General features: G+C 42.2%; 1 protein-coding gene across 5 annotated transcripts in view; it reads left to right on the top strand.

Annotated features, from left to right (window-relative positions):
* The window catches only part of zfpm1 (zinc finger protein, FOG family member 1), a 196,544-nt gene that overhangs the window by 119,431 nt on the left and 55,917 nt on the right, over positions 1-21,196 (top strand). For all 5 annotated transcript variants that reach the window (XM_080186879.1, XM_080186876.1, XM_080186880.1 and 2 more), the window contains exon 4: positions 20,488-20,624. In XM_080186879.1, the coding sequence (XP_080043005.1) occupies positions 20,488-20,624 (137 nt within the window). The remainder of the gene's footprint in view (positions 1-20,487; positions 20,625-21,196) is intronic.

The raw sequence follows: 21,196 nt of genomic DNA, 5'->3' as shown, positions 1-21,196 counted from the left end.
AAGAAATTACCTGTTAAAAACCTGTTTAAATAAGTTTAAAGCGCTTTCGTAGTAAGAACTTTCCTTGTAATACTGTTTAAATCATTTAAAAGCATTTTTGCGGGCTTTTTGTATTTAGAACATAAGAACATAAGAAGCAGGAGTAGGCCACCTAGCCCCTCGAGCTGCCCCGTCATTCAATAAGATCATGGCTGATCTGAAGTGGCTCAGTTCCACTTTCCCGCTTTCCCCCCATAACCCTTAATTCCCTTGCCTACCAAAAACCTATCTACCAATGACTTAAATATATTTAGCAAGGTAGCTTCCACCACTTCAACAGGCAGAGAATTCCAGAGATTCACCACCCTTTGAGTGAAGAAGTTCCTCCTCAACTCCGTTCTAAACTGACCACCCCTTATCTTGAGGCTGTGCCCTCTAGTCCTGCTGTCCTTTCTGAATGTATGGTTAGTAAATAGTGCAAACTTACCGCTTTAAGAATTCTAAGGGAGCGGATAGCAGGGAGTTGTGGGGGAGCAAGCTTTAAAACAGCGCCAGGTTTAAAAGGAGGCCTGGTGTAGACAGCGGGCAGCAGAGTGAGAGGGAAGCAGAGTGAGTTATTAGGGCTTCGGATCAAAAGGGCCAGGTAAGTTTGTGTGGATACTACAGTGAATAATGGAGGGGCATGTGATATGTTGTTTCTGTATGATGTGGGAACTGGTGGACCCCAGGGTCCTCCCCAGTGACCATGTCTGCAGTAAGTGCAGGTTGCTGGAGGAGCTCCAGCTCAAGGTAGATGAGCTGGCCTCTGAGCTACAGACACTGAGGCTCATCAGGGGGAGAGAGGGTGCCATTGTCAATGGGGTGCAAGTGACATCCACCCCCCCTAGACTGGCTAACTCTAAGGGTCAGGAACAAGAGGGGGCTGCTGAGAGGAGGAAGGGGGGTGGGGAGCGGAGGAAGGGGGGTGGGGAGCGGATGCATCAGCCTCTCAATCTGCATAACAGGTTTGCGGTTCTTGCTTCCAGTCTGGACGAGAACAAGGGAGGTGAGGTTGGTGAGCAAACTGCACACAGTACAGTGATGCAGCAGGACATAGGCAAAGAGAAGGGGAAAAGGAACGTAGTAGTAATTGGGGATAGTGGGGTGAAGGGTATTGACACTGTCCTTTGTCACAATGACAAAGTGCACAGAAGGGTGTGTTGTCTGCCTGGTGCTCAGGTCCGGGATGTCGCATCTGGGCTGCAGAGGAACCTGGAATGGGAGGGTGAGAATCCGGTCGTTGTGGTATGTGTGGGTGCTGGCGACGTAAGCAAAATGCGGACTGAGGATCTGGGGAGGGAGTATGAAAAGCTGGGAATTAAATTAAAAGGTAGAACCGACAAGGTGGTTATCTCTGGGCTACTGCCTGAACCGAGTGCAGACGGGCGCAAGATTGATAAGATTAAGGAAGTAAATGGGTGGCTCAGGGATTGGTGTGGGAGGAATGGGTTTGAATTTATGGGGCATTGGCATCAGTATTGGGGTAGGTGGGACCTGTTCGGGAGGGATGGGGTTGGTCTGAACCGTGCTGGGACCACAGTCCTGGCGAATCGTGTAAATAGGACTGTAGACAGGGCTTTAAACTAATTAGTTGGGGGGAGGGTGCGAGGGTAGGTGACATTACGGGGGCTAAAGTTAAGGAGAGGGTACAGGTAAGGGAAGAGGCCGAGGATGTCCCAATAATAAAGGGAGTGGGGGCGTGAGTATGATTGGTGGCGTTCTGGCAAATAGGGTCCAGGTGAAGGCTGGGATGAAGGCGCTTTATCTGAATGCACGAAGCATTCGGAATAAAGTGGATGAGCTGGTGGCGCAGATCAGCACAAATGGATATGATCTGGTGGCCATTACAGAGACGTGGCTGCAAGATGACAGGGACTGGGAGCTGAATGTCCAGGGGTATCAAGTGTTTAGGAAGGATAGGTGGGAGGAAAAAGGGGGGTGCGTAGCTCTGCTGATTAAGGATAGCATCAGGGTGGTAGCAAGGGATGATATAGGAACCAAAGAGCAGAAAGTGGAATCGTTGTGGGTGGAGATTAGGAACAGCAAAGGGAGGAAGACGCTGGTGGGTGTCGTCTATAGGCCCCCAAATAATGATCTGGAGGTGGGGCGGGCTGTTAACGCGCAAATAAGTGCAGCGTGCAGGAATGGGACGGCCATAATTATGGGAGATTTCAATCTACATATTGATTGGTCAACCCATGTTGGACGCGGTGGGCTCGAGGAGGAGTTCTTGGAATGCTGCCGGGATAGTTTCCTTGAACAGTGTGTGTTGGAGCCAACGAGGGAGCGAGCTATCTTGGATCTGGTGTTATGTAATGAGACGGGTAGAATTAGGGACCTTGCGGTGAAGGATCCTCTTGGGGAGAGGGATCATTGTATGGTGGAGTTTCTGGTGCAGATGGAGGAGGAGAAAGTGGGTTCCCGGACACGCGTCCTTTGTTTGAACAGAGGGGAGTATGGTAGGATGAGAGAAAAATTGGCGAATGTTGACTGGGGGAGCGCGTTGGAAGGTAGGTCTGCTGAGGAGCAGTGGAGGATCTTTAAGGAGATCTTTCTGGGTGCTCAGCAGAAATTTATTCCAATAGTTAAAAAGGACCGTAGGAGGAGAGGTAATAAGCAGTGGATAACAAAGGAGGTGAAGGAAAGTGTTAAATTAAAAGCGGAGGCGTTTAGAGTAGCTAAGAGTAGTGGGCGAGAAGAGGATTGGGAGAGGTTTAAATGCCAACAAAGATTGACAAAGAGGTTGATAAAGAAGGGTAGGAGAAACTATGAAGCTGGGCTAGCGCTTAATATAAAAAAGGATAGCAAGAGTTTTTATAAATATATAAAAAGGAAGAGGCTGGCTAGGGTGAACATTGGACCCTTAGAGGATGAGAAGGGGGTCTTAGTGGTTGGGGATGGGGAAATGGCTGAGGTCTTGAATAACTTTTTTGTTTCGGTCTTCACGGAGGAGGACGTGAATGATTTGCTGGGTGTTAGCGATGAAAAGGTGGTAGGACTGGAGGGTCTTAATGACATTATTGTTACTAGAGAGGCGGTGCTCGACAGACTGGAGGGACTGATTGTGGACAAGTCCCCAGGACCGGATGGAATGCATCCGAGGGTTCTGAAAGAAATGGCGGAGGTGATAGTGGATGCCTTGGTGGTTATTTTCCAAACGTCGCTGGATTCCGGGGAAGTGCCGGAAGATTGGAAAACGGCTAATGTTACGCCGTTGTTTAAGAAGGGTGCCAGGCAAAAGGCAGGGAATTATAGGCCGGTTAGTTTAACGTCTGTTGTGGGTAAAATGTTAGAATCTGTTATCAAGGAGGAAATAGCGAGGCATCTTGAGGGGAATTGCTTGATAGAGCAGACGCAGTGCGGTTTCGTTAAGGGGAAGTTGTGTCTGACAAATTTATTGGAGTTCTATGAGGATGTGTCTAGGGTGGTGGATAGAGGAGAGCCGGTGGATGTGCTCTTTCTGGATTTTCAGAAGGCGTTTGACAAGGTACCTCACAAGAGGTTATTGAAGAAGGTCGAGGGACATGGAGTTGGGGGTAGGGTGTTAGCGTGGATAGAGGATTGGTTGTCAAATAGGAGGCAGAGAGTGGGGGTCAACGGGTGCTATTCGGATTGGCGGATGGTGACTAGTGGAGTGCCCCAGGGGTCGGTGCTGGGGCTTCAGCTTTTTACCATTTATATAGATGATCTGGAGGAGGGAACCGAGTGTAGGGTGTCGAAATTTGCTGATGACACCAAGATTGGTGGAACGGCAATTTGTGCGGAGGGTGTGGAGAGTCTGCAGAAGGATCTAGATAGGCTGGGCAAATGGGCCAGGAAGTGGCAAATGGAATTTAATGTTGGCAAGTGTGAGGTAGTCCACTTTGGTAGGAGGAATGGTAGGAAGGACTATTACTTACGGGGCGAAAAACTGCAGCAGGTGACGGTGCAGAGGGACCTCAGGGTCCTTGTGCATGAGTCGCAAAAACCCAGCTTGCAGGTGCAGCAGGTGGTCAGGAAGGCGAATGGGATGCTGGCCTTCATAGCGAGGGGGATTGAATATAGAAGTAGGGAGGTCTTGCTGCAGCTGTATAGGGCATTGGTGAGGCCGCAGCTGGAGTACTGTGTGCAGTTTTGGGCGCCGCACCTGCGCAAAGATATTTTGGCCTTGGAGGGAGTGCAGAGGAGGTTTACTAGGCTGATACCGGAGTTGAGGGGGTTGAGCTATGAGGAGAGGCTGAATAAACTGGGCTTGTACTCGTTAAGAGTTTAGAAGAATGAGGGGAGATCTCATTGAGACGTATAAGATGATGAATGGGATGGATAGGATAGAGGTGGAGAGACTCTTCCCGCTCAAAAAAGACAGTAGGACTAGGGGGCACAGCCTCAAGATAAAGGGGGGGCGGTTTAGAACGGAGTTGAGGAGGAACTTCTTCACTCAAAGGGTGGTGAATCTCTGGAATTCTCTGCCCGTTGAAGTGGTGGAGGCTGCCTCGCTAAATATTTTTAAGACGCGGGTTGATGGGTTTTTGATAAGAGAGAGGGGATTAAGGGTTATGGGGAGAGGGTGGGAAAGTGGAGCTGAGCCACGACAGATCAGCCATGATCTTATTGAATGGTGGGGCAGGCTCGAAGGGCTAGATGGCCTACTCCTGCTCCTATTTCTTATGTTCTTATGTTCTTATAGCAAAATAGCCACCGTTTCTAGCAACAATTGATGGTTTTATGTTGCAGACCTGCAAGGGACTGAATTGAAAATACCTAAACTCATTGTGTGTCAGACACTTGGAGAAGATCTGTCAGGAATAAATTCAAGCCCGGCTCCTTGAAGCAAAACACTGTCACATGCACAACTCGTGCGAAATTTCAGATTTTGTTTTCTAATTTTGTGTTTATTTAAACTACAGATTGTCTTTTTAGTTGAATAATAGAACATTAGCATCGTAATTAGCATCGTAAAGTCATGATGGCACAGTAGTTAGCACTGCTGCTTCACAACGCCAGGGATCTGGGTTCAATTCCTGGCTTGGATGACTGTCTGTGTGGAGTTTTCACGTTCTCCCCATGTCTGTGTGGGTTTCCTCTAGGTGTTCCGGCTTCCTCCCAAAGTCCAAAGATGTGTAGGTTAGGTGGATTGCCATGTTAATTTGCCCTTAACAAGGGCAAGACTTTACATTAAGTGGATTAGTGGGATAAATTTGTGGGATTATAGGGATAGGGCATAGAGTGGGCCAGGGTTAGATGCTCTGTCAGAGGGTTGGTACAGACTCAGTGGCTGAATAGCCTCCACTTGTACTTTGATTCCATGACTCTAACAACTCACAAAGCTGCCGGGTTAGGTCCCCACATAATCCCTTACAGTTAGTTAAAATGAAGGGATGTGGTTGAGAGCTACTGTTGGTATCAGCACTTCTGAATTTAGGCAGTACAAATCAAGGCTTTTGTTCCCTATCTAGTGGCAACCTACTGAAAACACATGTGCATTTTGGTGAAAGTTTGGATCATCTGTGAAGGTTTAGTTGGTGAAATAGCTTGACAACATGTGATGCTCAAGCAAGATGGGTCCATTTGCATGTAGGGTACTAGAGATGATCAGTGGCCATCAGATCATACCTTAGCAATGAATCAGTAGCTTTGGAAGAGGCATAGAAAAACGATAAGTGTATATTTAAAAAGGATAGATTTTTTTTTAATCATCTGCTTTGGTTAATTTCAAAAGAGAATATAATAGTAATAAAATCAGGGTGACTGTAGGGCTGAGAAAATTTAAATCATTGTTTTCTAGAGAACTGTGACCTGCTTTCAGGCAATGTGTAACAACAGTGTGAAATGCTTGTGATCTTTTTCTTAATGTAAATTTCCCTCCGTGAGTTTGATCATCTGTTAATAATTAATCTAACTGACTGGTAATTACAGTCATTACAAAGTAAATGTGGGGAGTGTATTTTTCTTTAAAGGCTATAAAAAGAAATAAAGATAGTGCTTTCATTGCAAACACTGATATCTTTGTTCAATGGATATTGCCTCAAAATTGCACAGATTGATCGTGTGGATGGTGGCTTTAAAAATGAGTTGGTCCTTTATTCCACTTGTTTTATACCATTAGATTTGTCTTGGATGGGCAAGTGTTGCGGACATAGACAGGAGGCACTATTAATTCCAATTGTTGTTTCGCAGTATTCAGCCCAATTAGTGATGATCAGCAATAGACAGAAAAAGTACTGTGGATGCTGGAAATCTGAAATAAAAGCACGAAATACTGAAGGTGCTTGTGATCAGGCAGCATCTGTGGAGAGAGGCTAGCAGACAAAATCTTTCAGGTCAATAACCTTTCGTGACTGATTAACCCTGGAACATACAGATCTGATTTAAACTTGTGCATGGGTTTTGCGTGACATCCAAGTTCATGATTTTGGGTGGGATTTTCCACCATGTATTTCACAGTGGCAGAGGTGGCCTGCCATTGGCTGGCTGCAGGTTATTCTTCCCCCATCGTTGTCAATGGGATATCCCCTTGAGTGCACCCCTTGCTCCATCCATGGGACTGTAAGATCCTGTGGCTGAGACTGGCCAGCACCTTGTTGATGAATAAATTGCATTTGGAAGCAAAGGCTTATTGGAGTGTGTTACCATTAAAATCTAAAACTTTAGTGGTACCTGTTAATGATTGGGGTAAAAGCACTGAATTTGAAATCAATGTCTAACAAAAACATGAATGGGTTGCACAATTGAGCTTGCAGCAACATGTGTGGCTCAATATCCCTGTTCCTTCATGGCCTGTTTTAATTGTGGCTCTTGGATTGCAGTTTATTTATGCCTTTGTAATTAATTTTGCTATAAGAAGCAGAAGAACTTGCATTTCGAGCTTAATGTTCTCGGGGCCTGTCAAAGTGCTGCACATGCAATAAGGTATCGTTGTAATGTGGTGCCGTTATATATGCACAGGTTACAGCCAATTTGCTTACAAGGTCCCACAAAGTGCAAGTATGATAATTAACCTTTTTTTTGGTATTTGTTGTCTCAAACACCAAGATAAGTTCTTGTTCTTCTTCAAAGAGTACCGTGTTCCATTCACTTGAACTACCTGTAGCACTTCCTCAATATTACACAAGTGCTACCATAGATTATTCACTCAAATTATGGAGTGAGGTCTGAGACTTCTACTCAGAAGTAAGAGATCATTCTTGTGTCAATGAGAAGCAACTTTGATACGCACCAATACAAAGGCAGCAGTATAATTCAGGATGTGACCCACAAGCATACTGAAAACAAGAACTTAACACAGTATAAACTTCTCATTTTATGGTGCGTAACTCCAGCCTAGTGCCAAGCCGAGTTTAAAAATATTCTCTGATGCTTGTTGGCCGGACAGTTACTGGTGTTACAGAGCAATACCCTTAAATCATTGCTTTCAGTCACTAAATAAACAAACCTTTCTTCTCTACTGTCTACCCAATTTCAAAGGGATGTTGTGAACTTTACTTTTTGTACTTAATGTACGCCAGGATCATGACTGTCACACTCCAGCTTTCATGAGAATAACTAAGGTACTAGTGCCTAAATAAGGAAAAAAAACTTAGTGGAAAAGAAAGATGATGATTAGAATGGAAACTGCGTTGTGGAATACCTGGTATAGCTTACCCCATTGAATATATATTGACAAAGAAGGCAATTAAAATTTACACAATTATTTTTATACTGTGGTCAGAAAATAGACATTATCCATGCAGGCATCTACACGTTGCTGACCTGGCTGAAGATGCATTGTTCCAGGTTATTTTGCGAGATCCTTAAGAGGAATTTAATGTTGGCAAGTGTGAGGTGGTCCACTTTGGTAGAAATAATGGTAGGAAGGACTATTACTTACGTGGCAAAAAACTGCAGCAGGCGACGGTGCAGAGGGACCTCGGGGTCCTTGTGCATGAGTCGCAAAAACCCAGCTCGCAGGTGCAGCATGTGGTCAGGAAGGCGAATGGGATGCTGGCCTTCATAGCGAGGGGGATTGAATATAAAAGTAGGGAGGTCTTGCTGCAGCTGTATAGGGCATTGGTGAGGCCGCAGCTGGAGTACTGTGTGCAGTTTTGGGCGCCGCACCTGCGCAAAGATATTTTGGCCTTGGAGGGAGTGCAGAGGAGGTTTACTAGGCTGATACCGGAGTTGAGGGGGTTGAGCTATGAGGAGAGGCTGAATAAACTGGGCTTGTACTCGTTAGAGTCTAGAAGAATGAGGGGAGATCTCATTGAGACGTATAAGATGATGAATGGGATGGATAGGATAGAGGTGGAGAGACTCTTCCCGCTCAGAAAAGACAGTAGGACTAGGGGGCACAGCCTCAAGATAAAGGGGGGTGCGGTTTAGAACGGAGTTGAGGAGGAACTTCTTCACTCAAAGGGTGGTGAATCTCTGGAATTCTCTGCCCGTTGAAGTGGTGGAGGCTGCCTCGCTAAATATTTTTAAGACGCGGGTTGATGGGTTTTTGATAAGAGAGAGGGGATTAAGGGTTATGGGGAGAGGGCGGGAAAGTGGAACTGAGCCACGACAGATCAGCCATGATCTTATTGAATGGTGGCCTACTCCTGCTCCTATTTCTTATGTTCTTATGTAGATGAAACTTTTGGAAGGTTTTTATTAAAGAAAAGCAGCAACATTTTATTTGACCGTGTGCCAAGTTCACCTTTTCAATATTGCACTAGGTGCTGCATTTTGGTTTTACTCAGTTTGCAGGTCAAAAAGTCATTACACTTGCACGAAAAATTGAAAGCCAACAAACCAAATCATTTACATTCAAAATGTGCTGACTCTTGCAATTCTGGGGAAATTATTTATTATCTTTGGGTATGATTGAATTTTAGATAAGAGGTATTTTTGCAAAGTACATTCAATACATGACTGTTGGGTTTAACCCTGACTTGTTCTGATTTTTTGTGTGGTTGCATAAACATGAAGGGAAACTGTTAATAGGGATTTATTCACTGATATGCAGGATCCAAATTGTACTTTTCTCCCCCCCTGAACCCTGTGAATTCTCCTTTAATATTTTTGAGTTGGATGGTAGTAGTCCTTCCCACAATCATTTGTGCATCAATGGAATACCAGAAATTTACTGCCAGGAAGTACAGAGGATTCATTGGTATCAATTGCTGACTTTTTTTGAAATGTCTGTCATAATGGAGGGGAATGGTGGATGATCTTTATCAACAATGTGAGGGATCAGAGACGCAACTTCACTCAAAAGAAACTTAACAGATTGAACAAAAATGGACAGTGATCAGTTTGTGGGAATGACAGGGATGATGTAGGCAGGGAATGACGAATTGTTGGATTACTTTGGAGGTAAAACATGTATGCTATTGTTTGGTATAAACATCGAGAACCATTGATTTGTGGATTAAAATATTAATTTCTCAGTTAAAGTTTTGTCAAGCAATTCAGCAACATGAAAATCTATGCAGGATAAAATAAACTTTTTAGAAGATGCCGAGCACTTGGCAGCCACCCATCTCTGTTTGCTTGAAATACTGCTGAAAATCAACATGTTTTACCAAGTTTTTACTCCTATGTCACTCGGTGTCAGACTATGAAACACCTTGGGGTCTTTTAATGTGTTAGAAGCGCAAGATAAAGGCACATCTTTGTTATTGATAGAATTCACAACTCTGTAGTACATTATTGGGATAGAACAGATGGAGCTATATACCAGCTACTTGGCTTGTGGTGCACCCAATCTCGGAGTGTTTGATGGCCATGTTGTCTGTAATGTAAGTGCTGGTACTCAGTCAAATGACCAAAACATGTCTGTAAAGATGTCCCCACATTCAAGCTCATTGCACTCGAATGTCTACATTAGAAAGATATTCCTGTTGTGTTCATATTTCTAACCACCGACCTATGATACTATAAAATAAAGTGCATTTCCACTGTAATAACTTTATACCTTCCTTAATCAGACATCCAGATCATTTTGTCATGAGAACTTTCACATGAGCATGCAAAGTCAAGACTCCAAAAGTGTTGCCCTTTGTGAAAAGCCTAAAGATGATAAAATGCAAGCATGATAAAGGCTAATATAATTTGAGTTAAATATATTGCGAAATTTCAAAAAATTGTGTCATTTAATTCACAATTTGAATGCACCTACTTTGTTTATTTCTTTCAGGTTTTCCCCCTACCTCTTCTTCTGAGGATGTTGACTGTGGGTTGCAGCTCCATGAGAGCCAGTTACACAATCACCGAATTGTTACAGCACAGAAGAAGGTCATTTGGCCTGAAGCGCTTGTGCTAGCTCTCTGCAGCAGCAGCTTTCCCAGTATCACTCCTTTTGCCTTCTCTCCGTCACCCTGCACATTCTTCCTTTTCCAATAATATTCCAGTTTGCCCTTGAATGCCTTGAAAGAGCCTGCCTCCACCTTGAGCAGTGTATCCTAGATCCTAACCACTGCAGGAAAATATTTTTCCTCACGACACCATTGCTTCTTTTGCCAAATAAATTAAATGTATGCCCTCTTAATCTCAAGACTTCCTTTTCTTCCCTACATACTCTGTCCAGTTCTCTCATGATTTTGAATACCTCCTATTGAATCTATCAAATCATCTCTCAGTCTTCTCCAAGGAAGTCAGTCCCAACTTCTCCACTCTATGTAAATAATAATAATTGAAGTTCCTCATCCCTGGGAGCATTCTCATGAATCGTTTCTGTACTGAATCTAAAGCCTTCATCTTTCCAGAACTGGACGCGATCCTCCAATTGAAGCCTTCATTTACCTTGGGTATGTTAGGTGTTATTCATTTGAGGCTTGATTGTGACAACCACCAAGCTGATTGGCCACAAGCTCACTCAATCGAAGGATGCCACGTTCAGTTGTATTGCCCTGCTGCCTTCATAACTGAGACCAACCAATCCAGCGCAGGTCAGGGATTGAGCTTTGGGCCTTTCTGACAAACATTTGCATTTATGTAGCATCTTATCGTGTCCCTCTGAAGCATCACAGGCACTAATTAACTTTGAGGTACAATGATTTGTTACATGGACAAAATTACAAACATCTTACTGTGCAAAGATGGGTTTTACTATTTGAGTGAAGCCAAACAATTTCAGACATTTATGTAATCACATTTTACGATTTTCTTCCTTGTTTCTTTTCCTTGAGGGTGAATGCCAGCAAGATGTTTACCTTCAGGAAGCAACAACTGTGTTACCAATTTCCAAACAGACACACACTGAGCTGAAATCATTGGATAACAATTGCGACTGGGAACTCTGACTTCCCATCCCCCATTCTACACCAAGTGTATTGTAGCACTTGGTTGCAGTCATGGCTTCCAATTGTGTATTGTTAATGGATAATTGCTGTGGCTCTGATCTTTATCAGGAGAAACTTGAGCTAGCCGTGGTCACTCCTTAAATGGAAAGGTGGGAGAAACTGGTAAATACATTATTCAGCATAACTGAAAGTGACAACACTTAAAGATACGTATCCAGCATTGTACTGAAATACAAGACGTTTCGATTTGTTTCCCTTGTAAAAGGCATGACCCATTTTAAGCGATATCTAACCTGACCCTGAGGTTGTTGTGCCCCATTTAATCTTGTCTCCTGATCTTTTTACATGTGAGGGCCTTAGAATGATTCCGAATTAACTTATCAGAAATATTTTTGTTGCAGAGAACTGAACTTGTGCAAGAACAAAAGAAATCCATTTGTTAGATAAATGGTGCTGACAGCAACTGTTATTTTCTGTGACTTTATCAAAAGCAAACAGCCTGGATACCTTACAGAATTTGGTTAATGATCCCAGTGATAGGAATTATTCTGATAAATTTAAGGTCATGTGACCAGGCGAAGTCCAATTGCATTGAGGGACTTGGGTGCGAGGGGGAGGGTGGGTTGCTGATGAGAAGATAAGATAATCAAATTGCATTAACGTGGATACTGGAGCAAACAAAGCACAAATGCTATAGATACCAAGATAGGAAGGAAAATGGACTTTGTTACAACTGATAATGAACGATCATTTGAACTATTAGTATCTAATAGATCATTGAGTTTCACTTCTAGGGAGTAGCAAGGCAAGAAAACAATTTCAAAGGTACAGTATAGAACTGCTGTCTTCCATCATCCATCTTCCACAGACAGAACTCGAAAAACTTGCGCTTTCTTCTCCCCCGATCACTGAATTAGATAAATCGTTATTTGTCGAATTCTGTTGATTAAATGCTTCGCTGAGTTTTATTTATTCGTCTGTGTTTTAGTCGAAATGAGCTTTGATCTCTGCCAAAACCAGCATGATCTGATTTCCTTAGTTACACTGAAGTAGTAATAGTAACTTCATTCGTCATTTACTGCTGATTGTAAGGTAATATTCTCTGTTTTTGAGTCTCTACCTTTTACAGTGTCCTATCATGAGTTATTACACTTCCTTATTCAGATTGTTTCTTTTAGGTTTCTGCTCTCTCTCAGAAAAGTCTGTGTCAACTTATTTGACTTGGTCAATCAGGGCAGGATACACCAGTCCGGCCTGCCACTGTGTTGGGACAGGTGAACCATGCAAATTACCATTGGCTTCAGCAAGACTGAAAGATCTCACTGGTGGCCAATGGCAAGCCATCTTTGCTGTGGGAAAACCTGCAATGGGGATGGGGGGTGCTGGAAAATTTCGGTCTGAGATATCATAGGATCGTGCTCTTCTGTGCAGAAGGAAGCTATTCAGCCCATCGAATCTGCACTGACTCTGAAAGAGCATCCTACCCAGTTTCACCTTCCCCCTGCCCTATCCCTAAAATCCTGCCCATTTATCATGGTTAATAAGCATGGCTAACCTTCACATCTTGGGACACCAAGGGCAATTTCGCATTTCTGGTCCACCTAGTCCGCACATTTTTCAACTCTGGGTGGAAACTGGAGCACCTGGAGGAGACCCACGCAGACACGGGGAGAACGTACAAACTCCACAAAAACAATCACCCAAGGCTGGAACTGAACCTGGGTCCCTGTCGCTGTGAGGCAATGGGCTAGGCACTGTACCACCATGCCATTGTTACTGACTGGGGAAGACCAAGAATTTGATTACTTTGACAGAGTAATCAAAAGTTTATATGCTTTTGTACTTGCACTAGAAAACAGTTGCACACCCGACCATTCAAGTAGAACATTACGTAAAAGTTAATATACTTGTTACCACGTGCTTTGAAGAAGTATTTTAAATTTATGATACCACCTTTTAAACCTTGCAGCAGTATGCTATACAGTATTGTAGATGTCTGACCTTGACTTTTGATGCAGTAAATGTAAGCAGTACATCCATTTGTAGGGACACTGTGGATTAAGATAGTTACAGAAATTTGCAAGAATCAGGAAATTACTGGACAGGCAGTTTGTCTCCTGATTGATTCTCGATTCTGTAAATTCTGCCAAATCAGGTTTGACGAGTTATTGTAATCCAGTTGTACAGAGAAACTGTGCAGGTGATGTGATTATTCTAGTATTACAAACCCACCAGGATTTTTCCCGAGCCTCCAGGAATTAGCAGTTCAGCTTTTGGGGTGGGGGGCTGAAGGGCATGAAATCAGATTTTTATTTTAGTTTGAACACTTGTTGGTGATGATGGGAAGAGGCTGTTTTACTGGATGGAGCAGTTGAAAGTGGAAGGTCGTGCAAGGTTAGAGTTTAGAAGAATGAGGGGAGATCTCATTGAGACATATAAGATGATGAATGGGATGGATAGGATAGAGGTGGAGAGACTCTTCCCGCTCAGAAAGGACAGTAGGACTAGGGGGCACAGCCTCAAGATAAAGGGGGAGGCGGTTTAGAACGGAGTTGAGGAGGAACTTCTTCACTCAAAGGGTGGTGAATCTCTGGAATTCTGTCCGTTGAAGTGGTGGAGGCTGCCTCGCTAAATATGTTTAAGACGCGGGTTGATGGGTTTTTGATAAGCGATGGGATTAAGGGTTATGGGGAGAGGGCGGGAATGTGGAACTGAGCCATGACAGATCAGCCATGATCTTATTGAATGGTGGGGCAGGCTCGAAGGGCTAGATGGCCTACTCCTGCTCCTATTTCTTATGTTCTTATGAAAGCTCCACACGTATTATTATGCAGAAAAGACAACCCTAGATTATTCTGAGGCCAATGTCGATGCTGAGTTGTAATTGGATCATTTGCAATTCACTCAAAACAGTTGTGTAATTAGAAATCTGGATTGTCTTATTACATGTTGAAAGTAGCACAATTTTTTTGTCTCATTGAGCATTAATTTCAAACCTCAATAACCTGTTTTTTTGTGTAGTTTTGTTAAATTTAAGGGGGAAACCTCCTTTGTTCTTACTCTTAGCCAATAGTTTGCTTAAAAACATCGAGGAAAGTCATCTGGTAGTACAGATTTGAGAACTGCATAAAAGAGACATGTTGAAGTTTTTCAAGATGCTGGGGAAACAACTTATACTGCTTGAGAAGAGAGTGCTGTTTTTTTTTATTCATCCGTGGGACATTGGCATTGCTGGGTGGCTAGCATTTATTGCCCATCCCTAGTTGCCCTTAGAGGGCAGTTGAGAGTCAATCACATTGCTGTGACTCTGGAGTCACATGTAGGCCAAATCAGGTAAGGGTGGCAGATTTCCTTCCCTAAATGACATTCATGAACCAGATGAGTTTTTCTGACAATTGACAATGGCTTCATAGTCATCAGCAGATTCTTAATTCCAGATATTTTTTATTGAATTCAAATTCACCATCTGCTGTGGCAGGATTTGAACTCGGGTCCCTGGAACATTAGTTGAAGTTCTGGATTAATAATCTAGCAATTATATTACTAGGCCATTGTCTCCCCTGGGTTGGCAAGTGGAATCTGGTAGAAGTGTTGTTATGAGAATGCAAAATTGGTGGTGACAGTTTACTGCCAAGGATAGTTTGAAATTTAAACCAGGCAACTTGACCCTGATTGCTCAAGGTATTACCCTGAAGTGAATGGCTGTCATTTGTTTTTTTGTTTAGCACAGGTTCTACAGGTGTACAGGTTCTTTCTGTCTGCAAAGAACATAGCCCTGTCTAGTATATAAAACTATATGCAGAGGACAGAAATAGCAGCACAGGAAAGGTGGAGAATTGAAATAGGGCACTTTGCTCAGGGCCTTGTTTGTGGACTGAACGGAGGCGTTCTGAAAAGCGGTCAACCAATCTGCCACAGTGTCATCCCAATATAGTGGCAACTGCTTTCTGGGTAGTGAAAGATGTATACATGTAAATCACTGCTTCACCAGGAAAGAGTGTTTTGGGCTTTGTGAGGAAAGAGGTGGTAAAAGGATGCGCGTTTCATCTCCTGCTCTTGTGTGGAAATGTTTCATGGGAAGGGGCTAGATTCTTGGGGTGTTTAGAGGAGTGAATAAGGGTGCTGTGGAAGGAATGGTCCCTTTGGAACGCTGAGCGGGGAGGGAGAGGGCTAAATGTGTTTGGTTGTGACAGATATGGTGGAGGGTGACCTGTTGATTAAGGAAGCCGCAGAGAACAGGGGGACTGGAAAGAAAGGACAAGGGGAACCTCATCAAGGTTCTGGGTGGGAAGGTGAAAGTGGGACAATTTGATCAGATATGGTTAGGGGCCCCTGTTAACCATAGTGGTGGGGCGGGAGGTTGTAATCCTCAGTTTAGGAAAAATGAGGACATGTCAGGCACTGGTATGGAAGGTAGCAACATCAGAATAGGCACAACAGAGATGGAGAAAGCAGGGCAATGAGATGAAATTCTTACAAGGTATGGCACGTGAGGAAATGTAGTGAAGATACCTACAGGAGTTAGAAGGGTTGTAATAAATGTTTATTGATGGCATATCCTCAGAAATGGGGACCAAAGCTAAGAAAGGGAAGAGTTGGAGGTGGACTGTGTGAAGGTGTGAGAAGGGTGGCAATTGGAATCAGAATTGAAGGAAATTTCCAATTTGAGGTGAGAACAGGAAACTACACCGTTAAAGTAATTAATGTAAACTTGCAGCCTGCATTGCAAGAGTTAAGATAATAATGGAGGCTAGATTACTTCATGATCTTAATCTGAAATGTTTTTTTTAATATTGGACTTTCACCAAACCTGCTTCATAAAGTTAAGATTTTATGTTTGTGCCATTAGCCTTATTTTTCCTTGTAGAAACTGGCATCTTAACTGTTTTCCCTGATATCATTTAATGGTTATCATGACATAATTCTAACACTGTCCCTCCCCTTGTAAAACAGTTGAATATGTAGGTGTACTTTTGGTGATGTTTTGCATTTGTAGAAAAGAACAGAACTGGTCAGTACCTTTTTGAAGGTTCAAAGTTGGTAAAGATGGTAGTTAAACATTTTGAAAGTGGGTTATGCTACTTGGTGCAGAAGCCATTGTTCACTAAAACTGTCCCTTCCCAGTATAAATTATGAAACTGAGAACTCTGTTTGTACAATCTTGCATTTTATCTAAAAAAAGTTAAAGTTTTATAGCTTGGCATCTATTAACTACTTGGAAAGATTTTGAGAAGGAAAGCGCTTTGAGATATGATGTTGATCATTCGGTCATCATCAAAGGGTGGCTTAGCTAACTTGTCGATTTTTTTTTCACTGCCAAGCTGAAACAATACATTCTGACAGAGATTGTTTTGCTGAGTCATTACCAAATCTTGCTAACTTGTTTGCTACAAGTGTAGACTGTCCATTGAAGGAACTGTGGTACGGTTACAGTATAATATGAAGACAGACTGTTTGATAATTTCAAAATATTGGCACTGTTATATCCACTGCAGTGAAAACATTTTTTAAGATTCAATTAGTGGACTTCATCTGTTGTTCACTGTTATCCTGTTTGATTACTTGGAACAAAGGCACATCAGGAGCCATAAAATATTTTGACAATTAGGTTGGGGAAAGTGGTTAACGTGTCATTGCAGTAGCTGCAGAGCAGTTTGCTGTTGGCTGGGAAGGTTTGTTTATCTTTTGCAGAGCATTTTGCTCTGGTGGGGTTTGATATATGGAAGATAGATTAGTATTTTGACATGGAGCATGTCGAACAAACAGTCTTATCTCTGCACCATGGTATCCTGACCTGGAATGAGTGATGAACTAAGGACAGGACTGGGTGCAGCACAGGGGAAGAGATAGTGCAGCTACTGGCAGTTAAAGGGTATGTTGTTTTGTGGGACTAGTTAGAAAGAGTTAACCTTATTTCAACTTTCTTATCCTCTGTGTAATAAAGTATGTGTGCAAAATCTGAAATAGCATTCCTAAATGCACATATCCATACTGATGGAAGTCTGTAATGTTTGATTTTTCAACACTTATGATTAAAATTAAACACTCTAGGTTTGTGCTCTGGTGAAGTAATTATAGTGCAACAAGCAATTTCTGGGATGAAATATTTATTCCCTGTAACTCCTGGCATGGTGTAGGTTTCCTTAGCTTTCCTTTCGTTGTGGTGAGTTTGCAAATTGTGTCTGGTCAAATAGACTGCTGACCGTTTTCCCTACAGCGCTATAGACAGAAAATTAGAACAGAGGCAAGGCCAAGTTCTATACTCAGGAGTGGAGCACAGGGCAAGGATGATTCATGTAACGAGTGAGGCAGTTTGGAGGGAACGACCTAAATATTACTTCTGGGCCATCTATCTGAAAATAAATAGCTGCTGACAATTTTTTTGGTCGACTTTTTGTCCATTCACATTGATTTAAGTTCGTAGGGTGGTGGTTGGGTTCTTGCATTTTGCACAGCGTTGACTTAAGTCCTGTTGATGAATGGTTCCTTTTATCGTGGTGTTGCACAATGCGATCAGCATATTTGTTCAAAAGCTGTGTGTTGTCTCAGTTAAGTTCAGGAAAGGATTTGGAGGCAGGACCTTTTTGGTCGAAAAGAGTATTTATGCTAATGTGAAGGAAAGAAATATGTTGGCAAAGCCAAAGGTCTCGCTACAAGTAGCCCACCTGTTTCTTATTTTGGTTTAACAAGACTTGCACTTGGCATTGCAACAGGGAATGGTGAGACTTCTCAGATACTTCATAGAAATAGAAAGAGTTTTATTTTTGAAGTACCAGGTTAGCGATGAACAATGATTCCCGATTCAGTGCTGGTCCATAGCTTGGTGGCTATTTGTTTTCATTCCTCTGTTCTGCTTCGAAATAATGCCATAGAATCTTTTGCTTCAACCCAAGCAGTGGTTCAGGGCCTCAGGTTTGACATCTCATTTGCAAGGCGGCAGTGCAGCCCTCCCTCAGCACTGCACTGCAGTGCCAGCATAGATTTTTGTGCTGATGCCCTGAAGTGGGACTTGAACTTGGAACCTTGTGCCTCAAAGACAAGAACACTACCAACTAAGCCATGGCTTCATGTAATGCACCATATAGGGAGTGTAAAGGAAATAGCAGATGAATATTACAGACATACCATCTGGAAATATGTATCGCATATTGCTAAAGAAATTATTTTCCTCATGTAACAATCTGGCTGCTGCACCCAAAGTTTGCTCCACCTTGGAATCAGGCCTTAGTAAAACATTGTACTTGTAATGATTATAGGTTAGCTCTGTTGGCTGGACAGCTGGTTAATGATGCAGAGCGACGCCAACAGCACGGGTTCAATTCACGTGCCGGCAGAAGTTATTCACGAAGGCTCACCTTCTCAACTTTGCCCCTCGCCTGAGGTGTAGTGATTCTTCACTGAGGCCGGACTCCAAGGTGGAGCAAATTTTGGGTGCAGCAGCCAGATTGTTTCATGAAGAAAATAATTTCTTTAGCAATATGCGATACATATTTCCTGATGATATGTCTATAATATTCATCTGCTATTTCCTTTACATTCCCTGAATGGTGCATTATATGAAACCTTTCTTAGTTGATAGTTAAAATCACTACCTGAGGCTATGGCAACTTTACCTTTAATTATTATACCCTTATGTTTAAATAGAGCAATACTTTGTCAAATCTGTTAAAAACATGAAATCCATTCTAAATCTTTTGCATTGTGTCTTCAACTTGTCCAAACATAAGTAATTATCTTTCTTGTGTACCTCAATTTGATTTCTGTGAAATTGAAATATGAATTCTATGGAATTGCAAAGTTACAATTCTAATGCCGATGGAGAAAAATGTAAGGCCACTCCTATCTCCCCAAAGGAACCATTTTCGTTCTGTCTTGATGAGGGCACCACATTGTGTATTTCCACTCGTGCAGGCTAGTAAATTTTAATGTTTTAATGCTGGAAGAGCGAAGGTGGAAATGGTTAGGAGTGATCTGGTGTGTTTGCCAAGGACATAATTTTTGTTTAAAATTGAAGAGTCTCTTATTATACTGTTCTTCTCGGAAACAAAATGTATGACTACTTTGAGTAGATAATGGAAGGAACTAGCCTTTTCAATTAACCAGCGTACAAAAATTGTAAGCAACCTCATCAATTGCATTTAATCCTTGATGCATCATGGCTTCAGTTATTGAGAAGTATTTAACTCATCAGTTTTTTTATTCTAACCTGTTCTGAGTACAGTTGGTCAGCTGTAATAAGGATGTGCGTGAGATGACTCAAGAAAATTCTTTTCTAGTTGCCACAATCGTTTGTTTGGAGGATGATGTGAAAGTGAATCTGTAATGGTAGTCCAGTTTAAAAACCTTTTTAGATTAATTTGGTATGTTAATTGAAGGAAACTTGGCTATTTATGTGAAATTAATCAAAGCCATATTCACAAATCGAACCAAATGGTGTGACCAGCACTTTTTAAAAAAAAAATCCCATAAATGAAAGTTCTATTATTCTTTTCACCCCTCAGCAGCTGTGCACCTTCACTTGAGAATTCATTGTTATTGTTGAAGACTTACCATGCTCACATTTGTGGTCATTGCAAATGGCCATTTTAAAACAGAGCAGAGACCTGTCTGTATATCTATCAAAGTGATTAAAAAATTGGCCAACCTTTTACAGGAGATGGACCTTATCCTGAAAAAAGCAATGTGTTACTGATTGATTTCTCAAAGTTCACTTCCAGGTGAGCATTCTTTTCCAGAATGTTGATTTCTGTATTGGACAAGGCAACACCAAAGAGGGTTCCTGTTCCTCAATCTTTTGATAAATCCTTAATTCTCATGAAAAGAAAGTGTGGCAGTGTGGGGACAGCTGGTAGTGTTATTTTATGGGACCTATTGGCTCTCAAGTTGGTTCAAAGTTCTGGTCCACTGAAGTGTGTGGATGTGTACCAGGGTTCATACGGCTCAACCCAATAATTTGCATTATCAGAATAGAAGCTGGCAAAATTCTGGATCTCCATTAAGCAGTTCGAAAATGCTGTTTTGGTCCATGCTATTTTTATTTTAGGATAAGGAAGAGTGGAATACTTTCCCCGAGAATCTGATCTCCCCATCCCAACTTTCCTTGCATTCCAAGTTGCTTTAAAGGGAACACCTCTTTGTCTTGTTTTAGGCAGATGTTATATTGCATGATAAAGGGCGGTCTAAGAAATATCTCATTTAAATTATTTTATTCAAATTTCATTTTAATCAGAGTCACTGGAGCTACATCACCTGGACACTGAAATGCAAGTGCGTGCATGTCAAAGCCTGGCAAAAGGATTATCCTGGGGTCCATATGAAGGTTCGATAAACAGCAACAACAAAAGAACCCTGGAAAGTGATAACTCGGTAGGATGTAATTTTTTTTTGTGTACCACAGTTCATACCATTATATTTTTTTTTAAATTATCTGGCAAGAAATTAATTCTGAAAGCTTGAGCTTTGCTTACATAGAATAAGTATTGTCAATTATGTTTCATGAAGAAATTGCTTCATACTCCATTGGCTCTCATTGAGTTTGACTCATTATCTTCAACAGCTCTGAAGTCACTGCCATTTGCTTTGCACTGGCAACTAACCAATGAACATCTGAGAATACAACAGTCAATGAATTAAGTGTTGGTGCCATGCACATCCGAGGAAGTAGCTCAAAATACTAGTGTTTCCATTATACTTTAGATGGATTACTCACTTTACACTTTTTTTATTTCCAGTTCAATTAATTTTCAGTCGATTTAATTTTCAACCTAGTTCCTATTGTCTGATGCATTGCATGCAGTTGCTTGCAATTTGGCATTTGGTTTCCAGTCGAGGGGTGTAGGAAATAACATGCGGGTGGTGGAAGGAGTGTTTTTCTGTGGTTGAACCGTTGTAACAGTGTAAAGGAGAACTTCCGTTCAAAGAATAAAATTGCAGTGCTC

The sequence above is a fragment of the Carcharhinus amblyrhynchos genome, chromosome 4 (genome assembly GCF_965287045.1).
Source record: "Carcharhinus amblyrhynchos chromosome 4, sCarAmb.v2.hapA, whole genome shotgun sequence".
Classification (NCBI taxonomy): Eukaryota; Metazoa; Chordata; class Chondrichthyes; order Carcharhiniformes; family Carcharhinidae; genus Carcharhinus; species Carcharhinus amblyrhynchos.
The sequence above is the reverse complement of the archived record's forward strand: the minus strand, read 5'-3'. Positions and strand labels throughout refer to the sequence as shown.